At 39.9% G+C, this 24,439-nt stretch overlaps 2 protein-coding genes across 2 annotated transcripts; both read left to right on the top strand.

Annotated features, from left to right (window-relative positions):
• Positions 1-13,395: 13,395 nt before the first annotated feature.
• LOC306996842 (hydroxycarboxylic acid receptor 2-like) lies at positions 13,396-16,715 on the top strand (the record flags this gene model as incomplete). Its single annotated transcript, XM_079609746.1, has 2 exons — positions 13,396-14,059; positions 16,708-16,715. The coding sequence occupies 2 exons, from the start codon at positions 13,396-13,398 to the stop codon at positions 16,713-16,715; spliced, it is 672 nt and encodes a 223-aa protein (XP_079465872.1).
• Positions 16,716-18,546: 1,831 nt separating this feature from the next.
• Positions 18,547-23,991, top strand: LOC306996843 (uncharacterized protein; the record flags this gene model as incomplete). Its single annotated transcript, XM_079609747.1, has 2 exons — positions 18,547-19,194; positions 23,743-23,991. The coding sequence occupies 2 exons, from the start codon at positions 18,547-18,549 to the stop codon at positions 23,989-23,991; spliced, it is 897 nt and encodes a 298-aa protein (XP_079465873.1).
• Between the last annotated feature and the right edge of the window lie 448 nt (positions 23,992-24,439).

Below are 24,439 nucleotides of genomic sequence, written 5' to 3' on the forward strand. Positions count from 1 at the left end.
TCGGTGACGATCACTCGTTGACCTGATTGGTTACAAGGTAGTGTGTGACGTCAGAAACACCAGCGATTTCAAACCACGTTTTTGAGACTGTCTTTGGTTCACTGCAGTTTTAAGGAGAAAATACTCCGAAATGCTGTTGACTTATGATTTTGTACATGGTTTGTCTTAAAGCACATTAAAAACAACATTAAAAACACCACATAGACATATAAGCAACATTAAAAGCTTGAGTTTCACCACAGGGGGACTTTAACAAGTGTGCCAGTAAATATGAAGTGTGGCATACTGGCAGAATCCATGCTATGATGTATTCAAAGACCATTGTCATGGGTTTTTTATGGGCTTCTTGAAGCTTTGAAACATTTGCGTATCAATTCCTTGTCTAGACAAAATTCCAAAATGAACAGGATGGCCTCATCATTGAAACCCAAAGAAAATATTGCCCACACTACATTAAACCTAAGTCCACAAATGAACCTGCATTAGTTCTTGTGAGGGTTTGGGTGTTTACTCATTAGCACCAGCTACAACCATTTTTCATACGGAATATGCAACGTTGTACACACCATTTGCATAATGATACATATTAAAAGTCAATATGAAATGGCATTTGCAAGCACTTCTATGATCTGACAGTTCAGAATGAAAATATGAAGAAGGGAAAAAAAGTAGGTTGAGACATAGTATCCATCAGGAATTAATTAGATGGTTGTTACATTTAATGAAATATTGCAATATCAAACATTTTCTTTTGAACAACGTGCAGCGTTAAAAAAAAGCGATTGTTTTTTTTATAATGCCTGTAAAACAAATATCTTTCACGTGACTCTTATATCAGGTGTTAACGAAAGTCGAATGATACATGTGGTGTTTATAATAATTCATACCCTGAACTGGCTCACTCATTAGTGAGGCATGAAGCTGCTCCTGTGATCTGTTCCCATAATGAGAATACCCATGATACCTTACACACACCGAGGAAACCTCCGGGTCTCTTTCATTCTCACTTCTAAGAGCTCCTGTCCGTTTGGTGCTAAGTGTCTCTCATTTCTGTGTAAGATCTTTTTCTCCCATTGATATTGCTGGAGATTGTTGGAGGTTTGAGGTGCACAGCATGACACATTGGGGTCAAGTGAACAGAGCATTTCTCTCCTCCATTATCTCAGCTTGACATCTCACCACTGGCAGTCAGAGAAGGTATAGGCCTACAGCAAAAAGACTGTTTGATATTGTTACAGCCATTATACGCAACAGTTCACTGAACACATTACTATTATTAGCTCTAACATGTGAGAGAGATGTGAGAAAGGGATTTCTGATGCTAATACATTGATAATAAATACCCATGGGCTAAAGATCCTTGATTCTGATTGGTCAATAGCTGTGTTTTATTCATGATAAAACACGGCTATGACCGCTTCACCCAATGGTTCTATGTATCACTACACAACACCCCTAGCAACCACTCTTAGCAACATAAACACATGTTTGATCTCATAGTTCATTGAAGCTATAGTCAAGTATTGTGAGAGATCGAGTAAGAGAGTGTACCTGCATTTACAGTCGACATGGCATTTTCCTTCAGATCAGTCCTTTATTCATAATAAAAAAATCTGTTTGAATGTCCGCTGCGATATCTTGTCCTTTTAACAGGGGTTTTCCCGTGCCCATAGAAGTCATCTGTCAGTTGCGTCTTCCTTCTCCGTGATCACAAGTTTGAGTCCTTTCAACGTAAAAGTCTTCTCTACTGACTGACTCACTCATAAACAGTCTTTACCGCCATCTATTGGCGAAATAATGTATGTAACTTCTGTTGCTGTTTACGGTCATGGGACTATTTTTTCCAGCGGAAGGAAGGCTTTTAGTGATTTTACTTCATGAAAGTTGCATACATTTTTGGCTTTCATTGTAGACCTACTCCGCTTTGCGTCGTGACTAATGCTGCGTTCACAACAAACACTTTTACGCTTGAACATTTTGAATGCATTCACGCATCCAAAGTGAAATGGCTCCTGGTTGGTTAACGTGGCGCTAACCAACTGCGTCAATTCGCGCGAACTGGACGCGCGTTTGATGCGAATTCGCGTCTACCGCGCAGCGCTAAACACCTCATTCGCGCCTACCGCGCAGCGCTAAACGCCTCACTCGCGCCGCAGGACCTCCAGACGTGCGTAAACGCGTCTTTACATTGACTTAACATTGAAATCACTCGCGCCAGACGCTCTATTCGCGTTTGTTGTGAACGCAGCATAACAACGCCCTTCAGCTGTGACTTATTCACGATACAGCATGGCCTCTCGTACCTTATTACCTCACTTTTGATTCCCATTTAAATTCACTGAGCAATGGTAAAGCCAGACTTGTGAACAAACTTTTACATTTTATATACAATATGTAATGTTTAATAATAATGATGTTAACAATAATAATGTTTAAAATAAGTTAAAAGTCAAATCAAATCAAATTTATTTGCAAATTGATTGAGTAAATGATTCAATGACTTCGTTCCTGAATGAATTGGCGTTTTAAATGAATCAGTTGGGTGAATGATTCAATGGCTATCTCATTGCTGAATGAATCGGTGCTTTTGAACGAATCTGTCAATTGAGTCACCTGTCGCCACCTACTGGTGTAATGATGTAAGATGCAGAAAGAGTCATTGGAAAATCCCCACCTCAAACTGTCTGTCTGGAACGCACAAACAGACAAGCGTAGTGATACAAACTAGCAAACTAGTCACATTGCTGTTGGACTATAGAGTGCATCAGTGTATGCCCACGTTTCAGACTGCCTTGGTTTTGGATTTTTTTTTTTTCATTAATTTTTTTCCTGGGAATGTATAAAAAGTCTTAGATAAACGGTTTTAAGCCATGGATCAAACCAACCAGCTACGATGTGAATCACAATATTACAAATGACGATATGAAGCAAAACTAAATATTTTAAAATCTAACAAAAAGACGTATAGGCTACACTACGGTACTTAACGGCTATTAGGAGGAAAAGAACCGGAAATATATGGGACGCAGAATATCATAGAGACTTGAGGTGCACTCTTTAAATTTTGGGTACCACCTAGCAACCACAATTATCACCCAAGCAACCACATAGCAGGACCTGTCAAACACTCACAACACTCTAGTAAAGTGTCAGCGATAATCACATGTTTTGCAGAAATTGTAAATATCAGGTTTAATGGCTGCTACGCCTCAGGCTGGATGCGTGCTTTCATGACACCTATAAAGCCTGGTTCATGGTTCCCTGAAGGAGTAAGATATTGTTTGTAATAAATCATTGATTACCTTCATAATCTTTAATCAAAATGTCTTCCCCTCCCTCTTGCAGCTCTTCTCTTCTCTGATGTGTGGCAACCTGTCACTCACGTGAGATCCACCAATAGCAAACTACAACCATCCAACTAACCAATCAATTCCTGATGGACAAAATCTAGCCCCGCCCTACATGTGTTCTTATTCGAGAAGCCGTTTTATAGATATAGATATCAGATATACGTCACTCACAACAGGGGGGGGAAAGACTATCGTTTCAAGGCGACTTGAAGCTTTGAAACGTTTGCGTATCAATTCCTTGTCTAGCCAAAATTGCTACATGAACGTTTTTTCCCCCTATTACATTATGATTTGTATTTGCATGGATCATTTTGGAATATAAAATAAGCAATATAATAACACTATATTGACATTTACTTCGTTTCATACAGTTTTGCCCTTCACAAGCTCACGATAACAATCTCAAAACCATATATTTTGTGTTTTCCCATATATTTTGTTGACATTTCGAAAATCTCTCAAGATTCAGAATTCAGTGTGTTGTTTATATATAGACGTGTTATGTTGAAAGTAGATGTAAAGGACATCTACAGTATCTCCTGCTTCAGCTCGTTCTCCAAACACAGCCTTGAGTCTTTGAGAGCAGCATTTGAGAGATGTGTGGATATATGACATCTGTCTGCAAACACAGCTATGTGTACAGGACACCTCCGAGAGTCACTCCAGTGTCACACCACAAACCTGCTTAAAGGATTAACCAATGAGTCAATCTAAACAGACTCGCTTATGTGCATCAAAGTGCATTAATTACATGTATTATTGGTGGGAAATCAATGTAGTGTGTATGTGATCAGACTGAGACTATAGCGTTCACATTTAGTCACGAAAGCCAGCTGAAAAAAGACTTATCATCACATTTAAATCCAGAGGCCTTTCCCAGCGGGATATAGCCAGTAAACTAATGGGTCGGCGATGACATTAATGGCGTGCGGTAATGACTACACAGGAGCTCAATGAGTGGTCTATCTCAAACCATAAAATAACTGTGTGGGTGGATGAGGTTCAGTGAAATGGAAATTAGGGGTTAACTGAAGGATACGGCAGCTAATTTCAGAATGGCGGGAATTCATATTTCTTTATGATCGCAGTGGGGGTCTACTTTTTTTTTTAGAGCACTGGAGTAAGCATTTTTCATCAAATATTAATAAACTATTTTATAATTTTCGTCATGTACACATTTTAAGGGGATGCAATACAGTTATTGATTTCAATGGTTTCATAATTGCTTATTAATACATACAATTTTTATCAGACTGTGTTGATTCTATCTATCTATCTATCTATCTATCTATCTATCTATCTATCTATCTATCTATCTATCTATCTATCTATCTCTCTCTCTCTCTCTCTCTCTCTCTCATTTGTTTAATTCAGTGTCTGGATGCTGAAGAACGACAAGCTGAGGAAGGACTTGTACTGTAAGTATGCACATTAAGCTTATTTTGTCACACACTAACCCGCTCTCTGTCATTATAATAAGTTTTAGCATAGGAGAGCATTGACAATGGCATGGAAGTGTTAAACTGTCTGAATGCACACTGTATATTTACTAAATTCCTCTCCTGCCATCTAGTGGCTAAACATGAGACCATCAATGGGAGGTCCATTCAGGGGCGGTCTGGATAACCAAACTTGGATCCTCTATCTCTTACTTAGGCCTATTTATTGACTTTTTAAAAACGGTGAAAACATACAAAGTTTTTCTCGCTGCAGTTCCTCCTCTTCCTCTTCATTCAGTTGTTTTGTCTTGTGGCTGTTCTCAGAGCTCTGAAGCAGTCAGGACCAGGAGAGAGAAGAAGAGAGAGAGAGGAGGAAAACCACATGAAGAGAAGAGCGTTTCTAATCATTTTAATAACTACTGTGAGCATGGCTATCATATATGTTCCATTTACTATCACACGATTGTTTATCATTCTAACAAACCAATATATTCATAAACTTTGGAGCTGGTTTGATTTGTTATAGCCTACTGGCTGGTTTTGTTCAGCCTGTTCTTTATCTGCACCATACTAAACTCTCCTGCCTTTGATTTGACCATCCTCATATAATTATTTAATGAAGTAATGATTCGTAATGAATCAAATAATATTACACAAAATTACTAAGTCACTTTTTTTCTGATTTATTGCTTTTTCATGCTATTATGTTTCATGATGTTCCCTTTGCAGTGTAAACATTTTACTATCCTCCGTGCATAACTGCATAACTAATAGTTATTTTATTTACAAACATATTTAAGTTTATTCTGCACTCTTTTATTTATTTTATTAGTAAGATGTAGGTATTTTCCACATATATTTTACTATGTTTAAATAATATCATTAACATATTGATAGTCTATACCACGCATTTAGCATTTTTAGCACTTTAGAGATGCACAGATGAATGCCATGCATAAAGGTAAATGTAGGAATCAACAGGGGTTAATTCAGGATAATCAAGCTTTTAATGTTGTTTATGTCTATGTGGTGTTTTTAATATGCTTTAAGTCAACAGCATGGCTGAGTATTTTCTCCTTAAAACTGCAGTGAACCAAAGACAGTCTCAAAAACATGGTTTGAAATCGCAGGTGTTTCTGACGTCACAAACTACCTTGTAACCAAACAGGTCAAAGAGTGATCGCCAACGAGCGGATCTCTGAGCTGGGGTGAGTGAGTGGAGGCGGGGCTCATTTGCATATTCATAGAACCACGTACTAAATGAGGCAAGGGTAGAATAAGAGTTATATGCAAGCCTATTTTAAAGGCATGAGGCATTTTCTTTCACATGAAAAAAACATTTAGATTTTGGTGATAAAAGATGAGTTTTATTGGATACAATTATTGACTACAGGGGGACTTTAAGATTTAGTCAGTCAAACAGTTTTGAGGTTAATTGAGGTTACTCTAATTTTCTGAGTCTCTGGAAAATAGCAATCGCTATATATAGAAAGTCATATATACAATGGCTTGAGGGTGAGTAAATCATGGGGTAATTTTCATTTCAAAGTGAACTACTCCTTTTTTTTTTAAGGAAAAAAAATAGACCTTTGAGGAAGGATGCCTTTAAACTTTAAAATATTAAAACAAGTGAAAATGATGTTATCATTTAATCTCTATTAAAGAGGAATTATTATGCTTTTTTACATTTTCAACTCAGTGTGTAATGTTGCTGTTTGAGAATGAAAAAGGTCTACAAAGTTAGAAGCACCAAGTCACTCCAAAGAGAGTTGTTCTGTATATCAATAAAACAGTTTCTGAACATCATCATTCGCACATTCTGGTCATCGATTGTAGTCTTGAGGGGTATTTTTTCTGGGAACTTCACGTCACAATATCCCTCAATTAAACAATTCCTAAGGCATGCGCAAAAATATGGGTCAAGGCCTGATTGAGATGAGTTAGTAGTGTGTTGAAACTTGCGGTTATGGTAAGGGGAGTGGCATTTTCCAAACCTACTCGAATCGGTTGACCAATCACAACACAGTGGTCCAGCCGGCAAATCAGAGTACATTGCTCTTTTGGAAAGGAGGGTTTCCTATTTAGACAGGAACTAAACAGCATTACTGAAGACTAGTGCTGCCTCTCAATTGACCTATGGCTAAGCCACGCCCCCTCCACTCACTCCGACAAACAGTCAATATTCGGCATTCTGTCACATTAGGAGACATTTCACAGGAGGTAATTGATGATTTTTGGAGACAGAAAGATTATATATCATCTTGAAGTCACAAAAAGGTGACTATGCATTGGAGGGTTATATTAATAATTGTATTGTTGAGAAGGTCGAAGAAAAGCTTCAGCTCCAGGCAAAACATTTACAGGTCAGTGTAAACGTGATAACCCGCAAACAAAAAAGTTCCAAAGCACAAAGTTCCCCCGTTGTTTTGGTAGAAATGTGTCTAAAATGTTGTGCTTCAATATGTAATTAATGGTTCATGATCAAATTAAATATATACAGGTCTAAGTTGCATATGTTTCCAGGACAATACTTTTTACCATCTTTACCAAGAGTAGTAGCCTACCTCTCCGTTAGTTTGGTGCTACAGTATTTACATGAATCATTTACATGAATAATTCATCACAACATTGCTCACATTTGTTATCTCGGTTATTTACAGATACGTTAATGAAGCTAAGTGACATGATGTACAACGCAGCTAGAAGCTAACGTTAACGTTTTCTAATGTTAGGCTAACGTTACGTTAGAGATGTTAAAGATAACGTTCAAATACGTTGTTGACTTTCCTTAGAACAGATATAGACATCCTTGTTTAATTTATTCACGTTTAGTTGGTGTTGTGGTCTACCGCATAACTTAATCCAGAGCAGACACTTATCTCGGTTGAGATTTGGCTTGGGAAATTGTCAAAAATACACACGGTCGCCCAGCCTCTCGGGATAGCCCACCTAGTGTCGGAGTTGCGTGTACCCCATGCACACTGTTTGACCATTTTAAACTTAAAATGACAAGAAAAAACATAAAAACTAATGAAAACTGACTAAAACTAAAATGCAATGCATTTTAATGGACGTGGAAGCAGAGAATGTCCGAGTGTATTGGTTAGCTATGCGCACTGTGATTGGCTCATCGCGTTTGTGGGCGTGGCTTAGCAATAGGTCAATTGGCCTACTTATAATACGCCCTAAAAGTATGTACGCTTTTTGTGAAGAAAAAGTGCATACTTTTGAGTGTATAGCAGAAGAATATACCAGCGTTGGGACATACTATTGCGTCATACAATTGCGTCTTTAACGGACGCTCTCTGTCGCATTCTGTCATGCTATCTGACCTGTCAATCATCTTGTCAAAGATAAAATTCTCCACATTTCATTTCATTTTCTACTGTGTTGGAGAGAAATGCAGAAGCACGTTGATCTGCAGTCACGGCTCTTTCATGCAGAGACTCTCCTCAAATTAATGCAGAATCACTCTGCTCTTCAGCCTCTCATTGGATTTTCTGTCCAATCAAATGTTCTCTAGAATCTAAAGCATCCCGTCCCTTACATTATACATAGACGCTGAAGCTGCGGCTGAAATCAATTCGTTCACACAGTTACTATTTTCTACATGGCGAATGGCACACAGTGCACTATATAGGGCAGTGGTTCCCAACCTTTTTTTGTCTGAGACCCCCTTTTTCCCAAGAAAATATTTTAGGGCCCCCCTTCACATTGAATGATATTATCGCTCTTGTAAGCTTGCAACAAGGATGACAAAATATGTTGTTTTCAAACAAACGGTATGTTTACTATAACCAGATATGTTTATGCACAAATAATAGCCTATAATATTGAAAATACAACAACAAAAACACCAGTAGGCCCTTTGTAATTTAAAAACGTAAGCCTAGGAGTAGCCTATAAATTGGCCCTATTTGAAATGTAATAACAAAAATATTCACACTGGTGTGTAGGTAAAAAAAATAAAAGGCTATTGCTAAATGATTGCTGTCTGGGGCCTCAATACTTGTATGTTATTTGTGAGGCTTTATTTTTTAGGCTTTTGGCGCTATAGCGAGCGATAATAAACTTGCGTTTATAACAGAATAATGCGTCTTTCGGAAGAACATTGTAGCCGGAACTACTTCTCTCTGTGTACGTCTATGACGAGTCACGCAGGTCCTGGACTACTCCGCAGCGATCCGAACCAAAATAGTCCCAATGTAAACACTTATTATAGGTGTACCATAGTGATTCAGGATAAGACAAAAACACGGATTGGAAAATGGATTCATGATGAACTCGCTCATTATATACATTTTGTACATTTTGAACAGAAAAAAGTTAAGGACTTTTATTTAATGCTCATTGCTCAAAACTTTTCAAAATATGTCGCGACCCCCCACAGAGCTCGCTGAGGCCCCCTTGTGGGCCGCGACCCCCCTGTTGGGAACCGCTGATACTAAAAAGCACACCTGAAAACAGACCGCGCCAGCTTCTGTGCCTTCAGCAAGCGCTCTCTGCATATTGTCCCTTTCTATGTATTGTTGTCTGTCATTGCAAGCACAATATCTATCTATATATTATGGTGAACAAGCAAAAGTTTAAGCGATGTGTTGTTCCCTGCCATCGTTTCATCACGGGTGGGGACACACATCAGCTTTGTGTTGCTTGTTTGGGAGTGGAGCATGCCCTCGAGGGGGCTGACTGTGAGCATTGCGAGAAGCTTACCGTGAGGACGCTCCGCTCCTGCCGAGCGCTCTTCGAGGAGGACGGCTCGGTGCGCGTTCCCCAGGGTGCGGGTTCCACTGCTGCCGAGGCACAGTGGCGACGCACATCTTGGGGTTCGCAAATTGACTGGCTAGTCGAGGAACAAGAAGAATGTAAAAAGAGTTTACTAGATGAAAGATTTTTACCATCTAGATCACAGCCTCCTCGCCGGGGTTTGACGTTTTTTCCCGATCTCCATACTGAGATGTCGAAATCGTGGAAGAAACCGGTTTCATTACGAGTTTTTAATCCTCAGACATCTAACTATAGCAATGTTATGGGTATTAGAGACTATGGTTATGTGACAATGCCTCGGGCTGAAGAGGCGCTTGTGAGCTATCTCTCTTCCGAGTCAGCGTCATCATTTAAAGGCCCGGCGTTACCCACCAAGCCATTAAAAGCCACTTCAGCGCTGGTGGGTAAAGCGTATTCGGCAGCAGGTCAGGCTGTGGGATGTCTGCACACTATGTCAATACTGCAGGCATACCAGGCTGATCTGCTTAGGGACATTGACGATTGTGAGGAAGTCAGCGCTGACGCAATTCAAGAATTGCGTCGCACAACAGATCTGTCTCTCCGGGCCACCAAGGAGACGGCCAAATCTATAGGTCAATCTATGGCAGCCATGGTGGCCACGGAACGTCATTTATGGCTAAATCTAGCTGATTTAAAAGATATAGACAGGTCTGTTCTTCTGGACGCTCCGCTTTCGCCTTCGGGTCTATACGGCGACGCTGTAAACAATGTCGGCGATAGATTTCAGGAGGTGAAGAAACAATCACCGGCGTTTCAGGAGTTTCTTCCTCGCCGGTCTAAAGTCCCCGAGACTGCTGGTATTAATAAGGAGCAGTCTCGGGGACTTTAGACCGGGGACTTTAGGCCATCTATGAGCTCCTCGCAGCACAGACTGCAACAAAAACAAAGCGTCGCCTTGCGGGCTCCTCCACAATCGGGGGGCCTGGGTGGCGGTCGCAGTCGACGCCGGTTAGAGGCAGGCAAGATCTGAGGACTGTCATCGGTCTCTAAAAAAGCTTAGACAAAGAAGAAGTCCTGACGCCGAGCCTACCAGGCTTCTGAGGGTGGTCTCCCTCCGGGAGGCGACTCTCTGAGGAGGGTCGCAGCGCTGCTAGTTCGGTTGTTCCCTGCCGTTACGCCGCTTCAGGGCCCCGACGAGCCTGCACATCTCAACGATCCTCCGAGGGGGGTTGTAGAACAGTCAGTTCGGTTGTTCCCTGCCAGTTCACCGCTTCAGGGCACCGAAGTGACTGTTCGACCAAATCCAGAAGCAAGTCTTGAGAGACTGGTTCCCTTAGTAGATTTTCTGGCAGCGTGGAAACTACTGCCAAATATTTCTCATTGGGTCCTGCATATAATAGGAAAGGGTTACAGAATTCAATTCGGTTCACATCCACCCAGATTTCAAGGGGTCCTCCCTACAGTGGTGGACCCCGAGCAGGCTCTGGTTATGGAGCAGTAAGTACAGACTCTTCTAAAAAAGGGGGCTATAGAAAGGGTTCCTCCTCCCATCAGGGAGTCAGGGTTTTACAACCGGTACTTCATTGTCCCAAAAAAGGATGGGGGGCTGCGTCCTATTCTAGATCTGTGCCAACTAAACCGCAGGGTTCAAAAACTCAAGTTCAAGATGCTTACACTCAAACAGACCGTGTTACAAATTCAGTCCGAGGACTGGTTTGTCACGATAGACTTGAAGGACGCTAAGTTCCACATATCCATCCATCCTCATCACAGAAAGTTCCTGAGGTTTGCTTTAAGGGCCGAAGCATACCAGTATCGGGTTCTTCCATTTGGCCTAGGTTTATCACCCCGCACTTTCACAAAATGCGTGGATGCAGCTCTGGCTCCCCTGAGACTCTAGGGCATTTGTGTGTTGAATTATATCGACGATTGGTTGATTTTAGCTCAGTCCGAGCAGATGGCAGATATTGCTCTGTCTCACATGAAGATGCTGGGGTTGAGGCTCAACGCCAAGAAGAGTCTGCTCCTCCCGTCTCAGAGGACCACTATTCTAGGTGTGGTATGGGATTCGATAAGGATGCGGGCACAATTGTCACCAACACGTATTACTTCGATTCTCTCAGCCATAAATGGGTCACTGTGAAACAGTTTCAGAGACTGTTGGGTCTCATGGCAGCTGCGTCCAACGTGATAACTTTTGGCCTCCTGTACATGAGACCCCTGCAGTGGTGGCTAAGGATCAAGGGGTTTTCTAAGGACCAAGGGGTTTCTAAGGACCGTTTCGCATTATCAAGGTCACACGGCGATGCCTACGTGCCTTAGTCATGTGGAACAAACCTTGGTTCCTCACCCAAGGCCCAGTGTTGGGGCTTCTTGTCGACGCGTAACGCTATTGACGGATGCTTCCCTCACAGGTTGGGGGGCGATCATGAGTGGTCGCTCGGCGAAAGGTCTTTGGCAGGACCATCTACATTCTTGGCACATAAATCGGCTAGAAATGATGCCGGTGTTTCGAGCTCTCAAGCACTTCCTGCCAGACCTGAGAGGTCACCATCTCCTTCCACCTTGAAAGTATATGTGGCGGCTATATCTGCTTACCACACTCCTCTGGGTGGTGCATCATTGGGGAGAGAGCCTCTTATTACTCGTTTTCTTCATGGAGGCCTGCACTGCGCAATAGAGCACCGGCTTGGGATTTGGCCGTTGCTTTGGAGGGCCTATCTCTGGCTCCCTTCGAGACAATTGAAGAGGTTTCAGAAAAGTTCCTTACACTAAAACTTTATTTCTCATTGCTATTTCCTCTATCAAGAGAATTGGAGATTTGCAAGCCTTGTCGGTTGCTCCTCCGTGCCTAGAATTTGCACTGGGTATGGTGAAAGCCTTTCTTTACCCTAGGCCAGGTTATATTCCTAAGGTCCCTACTAATGTTTCGGGCCCAATCGTGCTGCAGGCCTTCTGTCCTCCACCTTTTACTACACCAGATCAGGAAAAACTCAATCTGCTGTGCCCTGTTCAGGCGTTGGATGCTTATGTTCACAGAGTTGCCCTCTGGCATATTTTGGACCAACTATTTGTCTGTTTCGGGTCACCTAGACCCAGTTTTTAATTTAAAGTGCCCCTATTATGTTATTTTAAAGGCTCCTAATTTTGCTTTGGAGCCTCCTACAACAGGTTTACATGCATCATAAGTCCAAAAACATTTTCTCATAATATACATATACATTGAACATCACCACATGTTTCAATGATTCTCAAATGGACTGGATGGATTAATAATTTTCAGTAAATACCTCCTTTTCGCAAGCTACTCTGCTCTGATTGGCCAGATGGCCCAGTCTGTTGTGATTGGTCTACCGCGCATACAGCGTGTCTTTTAAATATCCATATCTGTCTCTATCTCATGTCAGAAAAAAAAAAAAAAAAAATTTATCTGAAGTATATGTTTTATGTGATGTGTAGTAGATTAAGTCATATATTCTTGTGACAGCTGTGAAGTCAGTGTACAAAAACACAGCACAGAGATTTATACACATCCAGAGAGAACAGACATTCACTCTTCAGGTGATAAATTTCTGTTTTTGATTGAATTTCTTTTTTTTACCGTCAACAATAATCAACTGCATAATTGTGTTTATATGTCCATGGGTTTTGGGGCAAGTGTAATTGTTTAGAGATATTGAATTAAAAGAGACTGCATCATTTAATAACGAAGTTCTCTGGTTATTTGAATGTAAACAAATAATTTTTAGAATTCTAAACTGGATTGTTCAAACTAGATGCATTAAAAAATATTCAAATATTCACTGGTTCATTTACGTTTCTCTTTTCCAGTAAATCACAGTTGCAGTATATATTGCTGAAGACAAACAGACAGGGAGATGGACAACTACACAGTGAACTTCACCACACATGAAGCATCTACAAACTCCACAACTGATTATTTCTGGTTACTTGAAAGTCAGAAAATGTGTATGTTCAGCATCAATCTCCTGTTTGGTCTTCCTACACACTCCTTTATTATATGGCTCATCATCACAGGAACAGGAAGTGGAGTCTCATCAGAGTTCTTCAACCTCAATCTCTCTGTTTGTGAGCTTTTTATCTGTCTGAATTGTTTGTTTTATATTATGTCAGTTTGCTTCCAGAGAATCTTAGAATTACCACTCTTTTTACTAGGACTTTCCTTCACTGGCCGTCCTGTGTTTCAGTGTCTGATCGGTGTTGAGCGTTACCTGGCAGTGGTTCATCCTGTAACCTTTCTGAAGTACAAACCTCTCAGATATAGAGTGATCTTCTGCACTGTAACCTGGATATCTATTCTTGGCTCCTGCTTCTGTTCCTTATTTATTAACTTGACAAATAATGGACAAATGCATACAAAAATTTTATCGCTGCAGTTCCTCCTCTTCCTCTTCATTCAGTTGTTTTGTCTTGTGGCTGTTCTCAGAGCTCTGAAGCAGTCAGGACCAGGAGAGAGAAGAAGAGAGAGAGAGGAGGAAAACCACATGAAGAGAAGAGCGTTTCAAATCATTCTAATTGACCGTTCGCAAAAGCCACGCCCCTTAGTTATTGTTACTACGCCCGTCAAACAATTGAAAACGAGACACATGGCTGGGTTGAGATCCATACATTAAGTGATTGGTTTTGGAGTAATGCAGCAAACATATCCTCCAGGGCACGACAGAAAGTGTAGACAGAATAGCGCACAGGAGCACATGCACACAACAGTTTTGTAAAATTATATATCAATCATTTTTATTTGATCATATATCATTTTACAAAACTGTTTTGCGCATGTGCTCCCGCGCGCGCTATTTCAGTCACAACACTGCAATCAGAGGATGCGCTGAAACCATCAACTCTCGATGCTGTTCTCTTCATTCATAACTCGTAGCCGACTGATAAGGATATATTTGTGTAAATAGTTGTGCAACTGCGCGAACTTTGTTTTGAAGTTTAATGTTTGAGTTCCAGAGGAATTTGTGACTGTGTACCTGTTCAACCACATCAGTAATTAGTAAGTCCGTGCTTTTTCTCTTTTTTTTTTCTCTTGTTTGCTGACTGATGAGGGGGCCGCAGTGCCGTAGTGAAACGGTGTTTGTACATGTAGCCTATTTTTATAATAGTTGCAAGCAATCATAAAATACAGCAAGTTTTAAGCCCGTGCAGACCTCACTGCCATAGGCGCATCGTTTCACTATCTTGCTGAAATCGGAATGTTTGACGGAGGTCCTTCTCCTTAGTTACAGTTGCTGAGCTAGGATTGGACGAGAACCGTTCGAGGGCGGGGTTTTGCGAACGGTCAATTACTACTGTGAGCATGGCTATCATATATGTCCCATTTACTATCACAGGATTATTTACCATTCTAACAAACCACTATATTAATACACTTTGGATCACTGGTCTGATTTGTTATATACTGGCTGGTTTTGTTCAGCCTGTTCTTTATCTGCACCGCATTGGGAAATTGTCCTGCTCTTGTGCACCATGAAATGGTGATATATGATTGAATTGTTATTTAATCTATAGTGTCATCTATGAAATTTATTTAAGTTTGATCAACTCAATTTAGTTACATTTAGGAAAGAGGAGCTCATTCTGCCCATAGGCTATAGCTCTATTTTACATGTCTATAAGACTTGATGATACATTACTGTAAATGTTACTCACAGAATGAATCATAAATAGGCAAGGAAAGGCAAGGCACGTTTATTTATATAGCACATTTTATACACAATGCGAATTCAAAGTGCTTTACATTGAAGCAGTTAAAATAATCAAAAGAAATAAGAATAATTAAAACAGTTTAAAATAAAAAATAAAATAAAATACTGTACAAACAGTCGGACGAACAGTGGCACAGTGCTCATTCAGTAAATGCAAAGCTAAACAGAAGTGTTTTGAGTCTGGATTTGAATGTGGCTACAGTAGGAACACACCTGATCTCTTCTGGAAGCTGGTTCCAGCTGCGGCTGGCATAATGGCTAAAACTGGACTCGCCGTGCTTAGAGTGAACCCTTGGTATTTCTAGTTGATGTGATCCTAATGATCTGAGTGATCTGTTGGGTTTATATTCAGTGAGCATATCTGCAATGTATTGAGGTCTTAGGCCATTCAATGATTTATATACCAGTAATAATACTTTAAAATCAATCCTAAATGTGACTGGAAGCCAGTGTAAAGACCTGAGGACTGGTGTGATATGTTCATATTTTCTGGTTCTGCTCAGGATCCTGGCGGCAGCGTTCTGTTCGAGCTGCAACTGTCTTATGGTCTTTTTGGGAAGGCCAGTGAGGAGTCCATTACAATAATCCACCCTGCTGGTGATGAAAGCATGCACAAGTTTCTCTAAGTCCTGACTGGAAACAAAGCATCTAATTCTTGCAATATTTTTCAGATGATAATATGCTGATTTAGTTATTGCTTTGACATGACTACTGAAGCTAAGGTCTGACTCTAGAGACACACCAATATTCCTGACTTGATTTTTAGTTGTTTGACCTCTAGAGTGAAGGTATGCGTTCACCCTAAGAACTTCATCTTTGTTTCCAAACGCAATGACTTCAGTTTTGTCTTTGTTTAACTGAAGAAAGTTTTGGCACATCCAGCTGTTTACTTCATCAATGCATTGGAACAGGGAGTCAATGGGGCTGTAATCGTTAGGCGATAGGGCTAAGTAGATCTGTGTGTCGTCTGCATAGCTGTGGTAAGAGATTTGGTTCTTTCTCATTATTTGGCTCATTGGGGGCATGTACAGGTTGAATAGGAGTGGCGCAAGAATTGAGCCTTGAGGAACTCCGCATGTCATGGATGTCCACTCAGACTTATGGTCTCCTATACTCACATAATAACCTCTCGCTTCTAAGTATGACCTGAACCATTTTAGGACTATCCCAGAAAGCCCCACCCAGTTATCCAGCCTGTCAAGAAGTATGTTGTGATCGACAGTGTCAAATGCAGCACTGAGGTCGAGTAGTACCAGCACTGATAATCTTTATGAGCGCTGTCTCTGTGCTGTGATGCGGTTGGAAACCAGATTGAAAATTGTCAAAGTATCCATTCGAGCTTAAGAATTTGTTCAGCTGATTGAAAACAACTTTTTCAATGATCTTGCCTATGAAAGAAAGATTTGAGATCGGTCTATAGTTGTTTAATATGGTCTTATCCAGATTGCTCTTTTTCATCAGGGGCTTGACAACTGCAGTTTTCAGGGAGTTTGGAGTCTTGCAATATTAATGCAGAATAAATGCAAAAAATTAATTAAAAAAAACTTGTACGATTGAAGCAATTCGCAAGTGAACTAAAGCGGTGACAGCCGATCTCAAGGTGGAAGTATTCGACTCATTGAACTGAGAGCAGAATCTCTCCGATATGAAGGAGTGCGCTGTAGTGTACAGAGGATTTGAATGACGCTTCTTAGCAGAATGCATAACAACTTAAGCTTAAGTCATTAGTCTTTGTGTATGTATAACCCTCATTTTACTATTGTCTCTTGTCAAGCTTTGTTCCCTGTAACCACTATTGGTGAGTGTTAGGTTTTGTTCAAGTCCTTGTTTATTTTGTTCATGTTTATTTGAATAAAGCTGCAAATGGGTTCTCACTGCTGACTTCTTTTTCAGAGTAGTAGGCCACAACACAATTTCTCTTATGAACACAACAACCATCATATGAGTTTCCTTAAACTTTGATTTCTTTTTACAACTTTTGACAACGTTTTACTAGATTTTACATTGTGTCATAAACGTAACACATAAGTTACATTGTGATTCCTCTTTAAATGTGATTCCTCACAATGAAAAGTCTGTGTAAATGTACCTTTAATGTGGCTTATGTGTCTTGGACGTGTAAAGTGGTTCAGAACAGGTTTAGTGTTCAATGTTACAAACTGATTTACTGATGTACTTTTTGTAGATTGTTATTCCAATAAAACACATCATGACCCAGTGTCGCCTTTTCCCTATTGATGGTTGCCACAGAGATTATAGTAATAATCTTGACTTCCTGTCAACACAAATGTCTAAAGCATTTATTCCCTCTCTATAACTTTTATATTCTCAGTCTAAGAATTTGCATTTTAGGTGTTGAATAAGTGGCACCTGTGTTGTTTAGTGTCAGATAAATAAATATGATTTGGGAGGACTGAACAAAAAATTGTTCCAGTGATAATTTCCTTTTTACAAATTTGAGTGATTATTGATTTGAACACTTATACTAGCAAAATGTATAAATTGAATGTGCGATAAGTCACTGCTTAAAAAGGTCTGCCAAAAGCTTGAAAATAAAATGCAATGTAAAATAATCCAGTTGCTGTCGGGCATTAAGGAGCAGTTGACAAATGTTGTGTAAAATTTCAAGTCAAGTCAGTGATATTTAGTGGAATTAAAACACAAGTCTGCAAAATAATATTTGACAAAAAAGTGTCTGCATTTGCTGTTGAAATTATAATCAAAAAGACGATCTGTCCTTTTGATTATAAATGTCATATTTTGCATACCTGGTGTTTTATGTGACGTGCATCAGAATAAATCATACACACATGTGGCATCTGAAGTCAGTGTACAAAACACAGCACAGAGATTTATACATATCCAGAGAGACCGGACATTCACTTTTCAGGTGATAAACTCAAATTGTTGAGTCAGTTACATGTTTTTATGTTTTTACAATTATTAAGCAGAAACATTTATAGTGTGTTGATTCGGTTTTGTTGTAGGGCAAGTTATTCAAGTATTTGGAAGTGTATATAAGTATTTCACTGAAAAAAAATAACAATTGATTTAAAATTCATTCAAGTGAAACAAGAAAATTAAGTGGTAAGAATAGAAAGAGGTTGTTTTTGTAGGCTATAAATAGCTACTGCCTTTGTTAACCATTTAACAATTATGTGCTCTGATTTGAGTTTAAATTGGAAAATGTGTAGACTTACAGATTGGATGTGAACTTCATTTACACTTCTCTCTTCTCATAAATCATAGTTACATTATTATGTTTTGTCGGCTGCTGAACTGAGGAAGACAAACACAGAGATGAATAACTTTACAGTGAACTTCACCACAACTGAGACATCTACAAACTCTTCTACGTCTTTTAAGTTAATGAACGGTCTGGACATCTGTGGATACACCGTTTCTTTGTTGTTTGGTCTTCCAACACACTCCTATGTTATATGGCTCATCATCACAGGACCAGAAAGTGGAGTCGCATCTGAGTTCTTCATCCTCAATCTCTCTGTTTGTGAGCTTGGTGTCTGTCTGACTAGTTTGATCAGTGCACTGTCATTTTATTTTTTTAGTCTCTTAACATTAAGTTTATTTTTACTAGGATTTGTCGCCACTGGCCGTCCTGTGTTTCAGTGTCTGATCTGTGTCGAGCGTTACCTGGCAGTGGTTCATCCTGTAACCTTTCTGAAGTACAAACCTCTCAGATATAGAGTGATCTGCTGCACTGTAAGCTGGATATCTATTCTTGGCTCCTGTTTTTTGTCCCTGTTAGTTCCTGAAAACTTAGAAATGACATTGTTCTTGTCAGTGCAGTTCCTCCTCTTCCTCTCCATTCAGTTGTTTTGTCTTGTGGCTGTTCTCAGAGCTCTGAAGCAGTCAGGACCAGGAGAGAGAGGGAGAGAGAAGGAAAACTGCATGAAGAGAAGAGCATTTTATCTCATTCTAATAACTACTGTGAGCATGACTATTATGTTTGTCCCACTTATAGTCCTAGGAGTTGTTATCATTCTGAAAAAACAGTTTATTAGGGCACTTTTGTCCATTGGTTTGATCAGTTATATTCTGGCTGGTTTTGTTCAGCCTGTTCTTTATCTGCACCGGGCTGTAAAACTCTCTCTTTCTTCGAAATGATAGTGTGTTTCTACCAGAATGGGCAAGTTAAAGCAGCTTAAATATTTATTTAGCTGTGTCCAAGAATTAACACAGATTTTTTGTGTTTTAAATATAAAATGCTACGTGTTTGATACATTGGTTTCCATGTACGGTAAATGTTTTCGTGCAGCATAAGTCATAAATATATATTTATAGTCAGTCTACATAACACAGCACAGAGATGTATACATCCAGAGAGACTGGGCTTTCACTTTGTAAGTGCCAAACTCTATTTATTTAAATTTCTTGTTTTCAACCACAACAAAACCACAACAATGACACTTCTTTTGACAGAAGTAACAATTTAAATGAAATCCATTCATGGGAAATATGATACACAATTATATGTTGCACTTGAATGTATATGAACCCAATTCCTAATGAATATAGATCCATATTTTTTTTGTATACATTTTAAATTTAGATCATGGTTACATTACCATATTTTGTAAGTTGCTGAACTGATAAGAAAAATTCAGAGGAGATGAATAACTTTACAGTGAACTTCACCACACCTGAAGCATCTACAAACTCCACAACTCATTCCACTGCTAATGAACTGTCTGGACATCTGTGTGTACAGCATCAATTTGTTTTTAGTCTTATAATACACTCCTATCAAATGAAGAGAAGAGCGTCTCAAATAATTCTAATTACTACTGTTATATACAGTATGTCCAATTTGCTACAACAGGATTATTTACCATTCTAACAAACCACAATATTCATACACTTTTGATCACTGGTCTGATTTGTTATATACTGGCTGGTTTTGTTCAGCCTGTTCTTTATCTGCACCGCTGAGATTAAATTTTATTTAATCTATAATATTTTTTATTTTTCCTGTGTAGCCTTAAAGGGCCACAATTGCTCACTGACTTATAGTTATAGCTTGATGTGGTGATTTTGGTTAAGTTATATGTGCAAGTCAGTGATCTTATTAAAAAGTTGTATGTATTTGCATGTAAAATATAGTTAGAGCACACACTCTCGTACGTTTGCATTGAATGATAACATGCTATTGACAACATGCACCTAAAATGCATTTTACATATACTAAACGCTAATTACTATTATCTGCAAATAATATGCTGATTTTATTACATGTAATCAGACATACGCCATGACATTTGTTGAACAATTTTAAGTTTTTGCCATGTTGTTTGTATTCAAATAAAATACGTTATCAATGACAGAGTGTCCCTTTTTTGTTTTGTTTATACATATATTCTATAGCTACACCTGTACACGGTCTATTCCCCAACACTTTTCTTAAAGGGGTGGTAAAGTATGATTTCACTTTTCTAAGTTTAGTTAGTGTGTAATGTTGTTTGAGCTTAAACAACATCTGCAAAGTTACAATGCTCTAAGTTCAAAGCAAAGGAAGATATTTTCTTTTAAAGAAAAGGACTACAACAAACGGCTGGTAGGGCGTCGGCGCTCCCGTTTGCGCGTCTCTGTTTAAGAGCCGATAGAAACTGAAACCAAGTGGCTAGCTCAATAATTATTTTTGCACACAAAACCAGAGACGTTACACGTTCCGATCGAGCCTCCAACATGCTCCTGTTGCGTTGTTTTCACCCTCTAATGAGTCTGCACAAATAGCATATTATGCGTTTTCAAATAAAAACACTAAAACGCATTGCATGTCCTTTGCACACATGTTATATAGATCTGCGATCTACAGTCACGTCTTCCCATACGCTCATACACGTTCATGCACTATGACCCCAGAGTGTGTCGCATGTTGTGACGTCACAACATGCGACATTTGACTCCCATTGCTACCTGATAGCTACTCTGATGCGATTTACTTTCGTTATTGTCTTTTTTATCATTGCTTCGTCATTTTATCATTTATTACTCTTTTACACATACATACAAACGCACATTTACAAATGCAAGCACATTCTCACACACACGCACGCGCAACGTCATGCCTGCACGACTAGAGAAGTACACGGACGCGGAGGTTTTGGCACACTAGCTGCTACTTGCGCCCGATGAATGAGTGTATCTTACAAACTAATTTATGTAAACAGTTCAAATCAATTGTGTGTAGTTTTAAAGTGTTTTATGCTCATTTTTTACATTGACAAGTTTGAGGTTGACATTTGCGATATTTCTGTATTTAATAAAATATGTAGAAAAAATAAACAATTTTAATAACATTTTTTGGTTTATTGCACTTTTCAGCTTTTTATCTAGTTACTATTGATTTATTACAAAGATAGCCTTCAAATTGGGGGTGTGAGGATTGTTTTGATGTATGGCATATGAAAATGCTCTAAAGAATGACAGCACAGCATGTAAAAATACTAAGATATAATCTGGCGGAATTGTTCTATGGCAGGTCATAAAGGGTTAAGGGCCTGAGTGTGCTCGTTGTGCCACGGCGTTGGACTATGTTCTTTAATCTTCTTTAAGCGCAGCGGAGCAACTGTGTCTAAAGTGCTGGAAAAGAGAGAGTTAAAAGTTTCTGTTGCAATATCAAGTTCTTCTAAGCTATCCGGGATGCTGAGATGATGAAACTGATTAGGAAGATTATTGATAAAGCAATCTTTAGTAGCAGAAGTAATCGGTCTAACATATTTATAACACGGAGTCGGCTTTGCAGCCTTGGCTAAATGTAATTTACACGAGACTAGATAGTGATCTGAGATGTCATCACTCTGTTGCAGTATTTCAACGGCATCAACATCTATTCCATGTGATAGTATTAGATCTAGAGTATGATTACGACAATGAGTCGGTCCTGACACGTGTTGTCTAACTCCAATTGAGTTTATAATGTCTTTAAATGCCAATCCCAATGCATCTTTTTCATTATCTATGTGTATATTAAAGTCACCAACAATTAGTACTTTATCTGCAGCCAATACTAATTCTGATAGAAAGTCCGCAAATTCTTTGATAAAGTCTGTATGGTGCCCTGGTGGCCTGTATACAGTAGCCAGCAGAATTTTCAAACGTGATTTATCGTTTACACTATATATTTTTACATTAAGCACCAACACTTCAAAAGAATTATATTTACAACTAGATTTCTTAGTGGTTTTGAAAATATTACTATAAATTACAGCAACACCTCCTCCTTTGCGTTTCAGACGAGGTTCATGTTTATAACCGTAATCTTGTGGGGTTGACTCATTTAAAGCAATGTAATCGTTTGGTTTTAGCCAGGTTTCTGTTAAACACAGCACATCTAGGTTATAATCTGTAATCATATCATTAACTATTAGCGCTTTTGAAGTAAGAGATCGAATATTCAGCAACCCAAGCTTTATCATTTGCTCATTTGTATTATATCTATTTTTTATTTGTTGAAGATCAATTAAATTTTTAACCTTAGATGGGTTTGAACGTATTTTTGATTTCCAAGTTCGGGGAACAGACACAGTCTCTATATGATGATATCTAGGTGAAAGAGGCTCTATGTGATGGGATTTATCTGACCTTGGTGGCGTGAGGCCGCTAGCAGACGGTCGGTTAAGCCAGTCTGTCTGCTTCCTGACCTGAGGCCCAGATTGTCATGTTTTATCTCTAAGACTATGAGCCAAATTACTAGAGAGAAGAGCAGCACCATCCCAGGAGGGATGAATACTATCTCTTTTCAACAGGTCAGGTTTGCCCCAAAAACTTTTCCAATTGTCTATGAATTCTATATTATTTCGTGGACACCACCCAGACAGCCAGCCATTGAGTGAACACAATCTACTAACTATCTCATCACTCCGGCGAACAGGAAGGGGGCCAGAGCAAATTACAGTGCTTGACATCGTACTTGCAAGTTCACACACCTCTTTAATATTAATTTTGGTGATCTCCGACTGGCGGAGTCGAACATCATTAGTGCCGACGTGAATAATAATCTTAGAGAATTTACGTTTAGCATTAGCCAGCACTTTCAAATTTGCTTTGATGTCAGGCGCTCTGGCTCCCGGCAAACATGTGACTATGGTGGCTGGTGTCTCTATTTTCACGTTCCGTGTAATAGAATCGCCAATAACTAGGGCACAATCAGAATAATTCTCAGTGGGTGTTTCACTGAGCGGGGCAAATCGATTTGTTATCGGAACGGAAAAGTGGTTTTTTGATCCGCGACTAGAGTGATCCCTCACTGTCACCCATCTGCCCTGCTGCACGGGCTCTACTTCAGCCGGAACCGACTCATGTAAAGAGTTCACTAGGCTAGGCGCATCCAAAATAGTATCTAAAGCTCTAGCACTCTTCTTACTATTCTCGATTAAAGTTTGGAGTGAAACTGGCTTCATATGAAGGGAAGCCATGGGAAGCAACCGGCTCGACACATAGGCTATTTTTCTAGCGAACATGTTTGGTGTCTCCCAGCCCCCAGCTCTAAAAACATCTGTCAGCGAGGCACCCTGTGTCTTTGCCCAGGAAGGAGCTACACTCTCTCTTTGGAGAGGCTCACTACACAGGTGGGCACAGTGCACCTTGGGTAAACACACCAAGATGATGGCAACCACTATCCGGTGGGCCAACCTCTGCTTGGAAAGAGCCTTCCCTTCTGCTGGTCTCCGTAACAGACAAGAGCTGGTCTGCGGTCCCGAAGCTTTGCATTCTGTCCAGTTCTAACCGCAAGGAGCGGAAGGGACAGAAAAAAGCAAGGACTGGGTCTGCCTCCTCCGGGACAGCACTTGCAGGCTCACCACCTGGTCCCATTTTAAGGGGGAGGTAGGAACCTTGAGCACATATCCAGGCCGCGGTCTCAGGATATCATGAGACTTGGCTGTCCCGAATTCCAGGGATGATTCGTCGACCGGAAATGCGTGCAGGTCCCCTACCTTCTTAATAGAGGCAAGCAAGGAGGAGAACTGTTCCTTTAAAAACAGGGTTAACTCAGCTGCCTGCAGTGGCTCAAGGGTAGGTCTCTGTCATGCAGTAACACCAGAGATAAGTCACAAGAAGGTAAAGTGGGGGCGCGAGGCGGATTCAGTCCCCTCAGGAACCTGATGATCAAGGCGTGCTACCCATGGATTTCTACCCAAGCCATCTTGCAGGAAAGCAGCACGGAGTGACCGAA

The sequence above is a fragment of the Phoxinus phoxinus genome, assembly GCF_949152265.1.
Source record: "Phoxinus phoxinus genome assembly, chromosome: 4".
Classification (NCBI taxonomy): domain Eukaryota; kingdom Metazoa; phylum Chordata; class Actinopteri; order Cypriniformes; family Leuciscidae; genus Phoxinus; species Phoxinus phoxinus.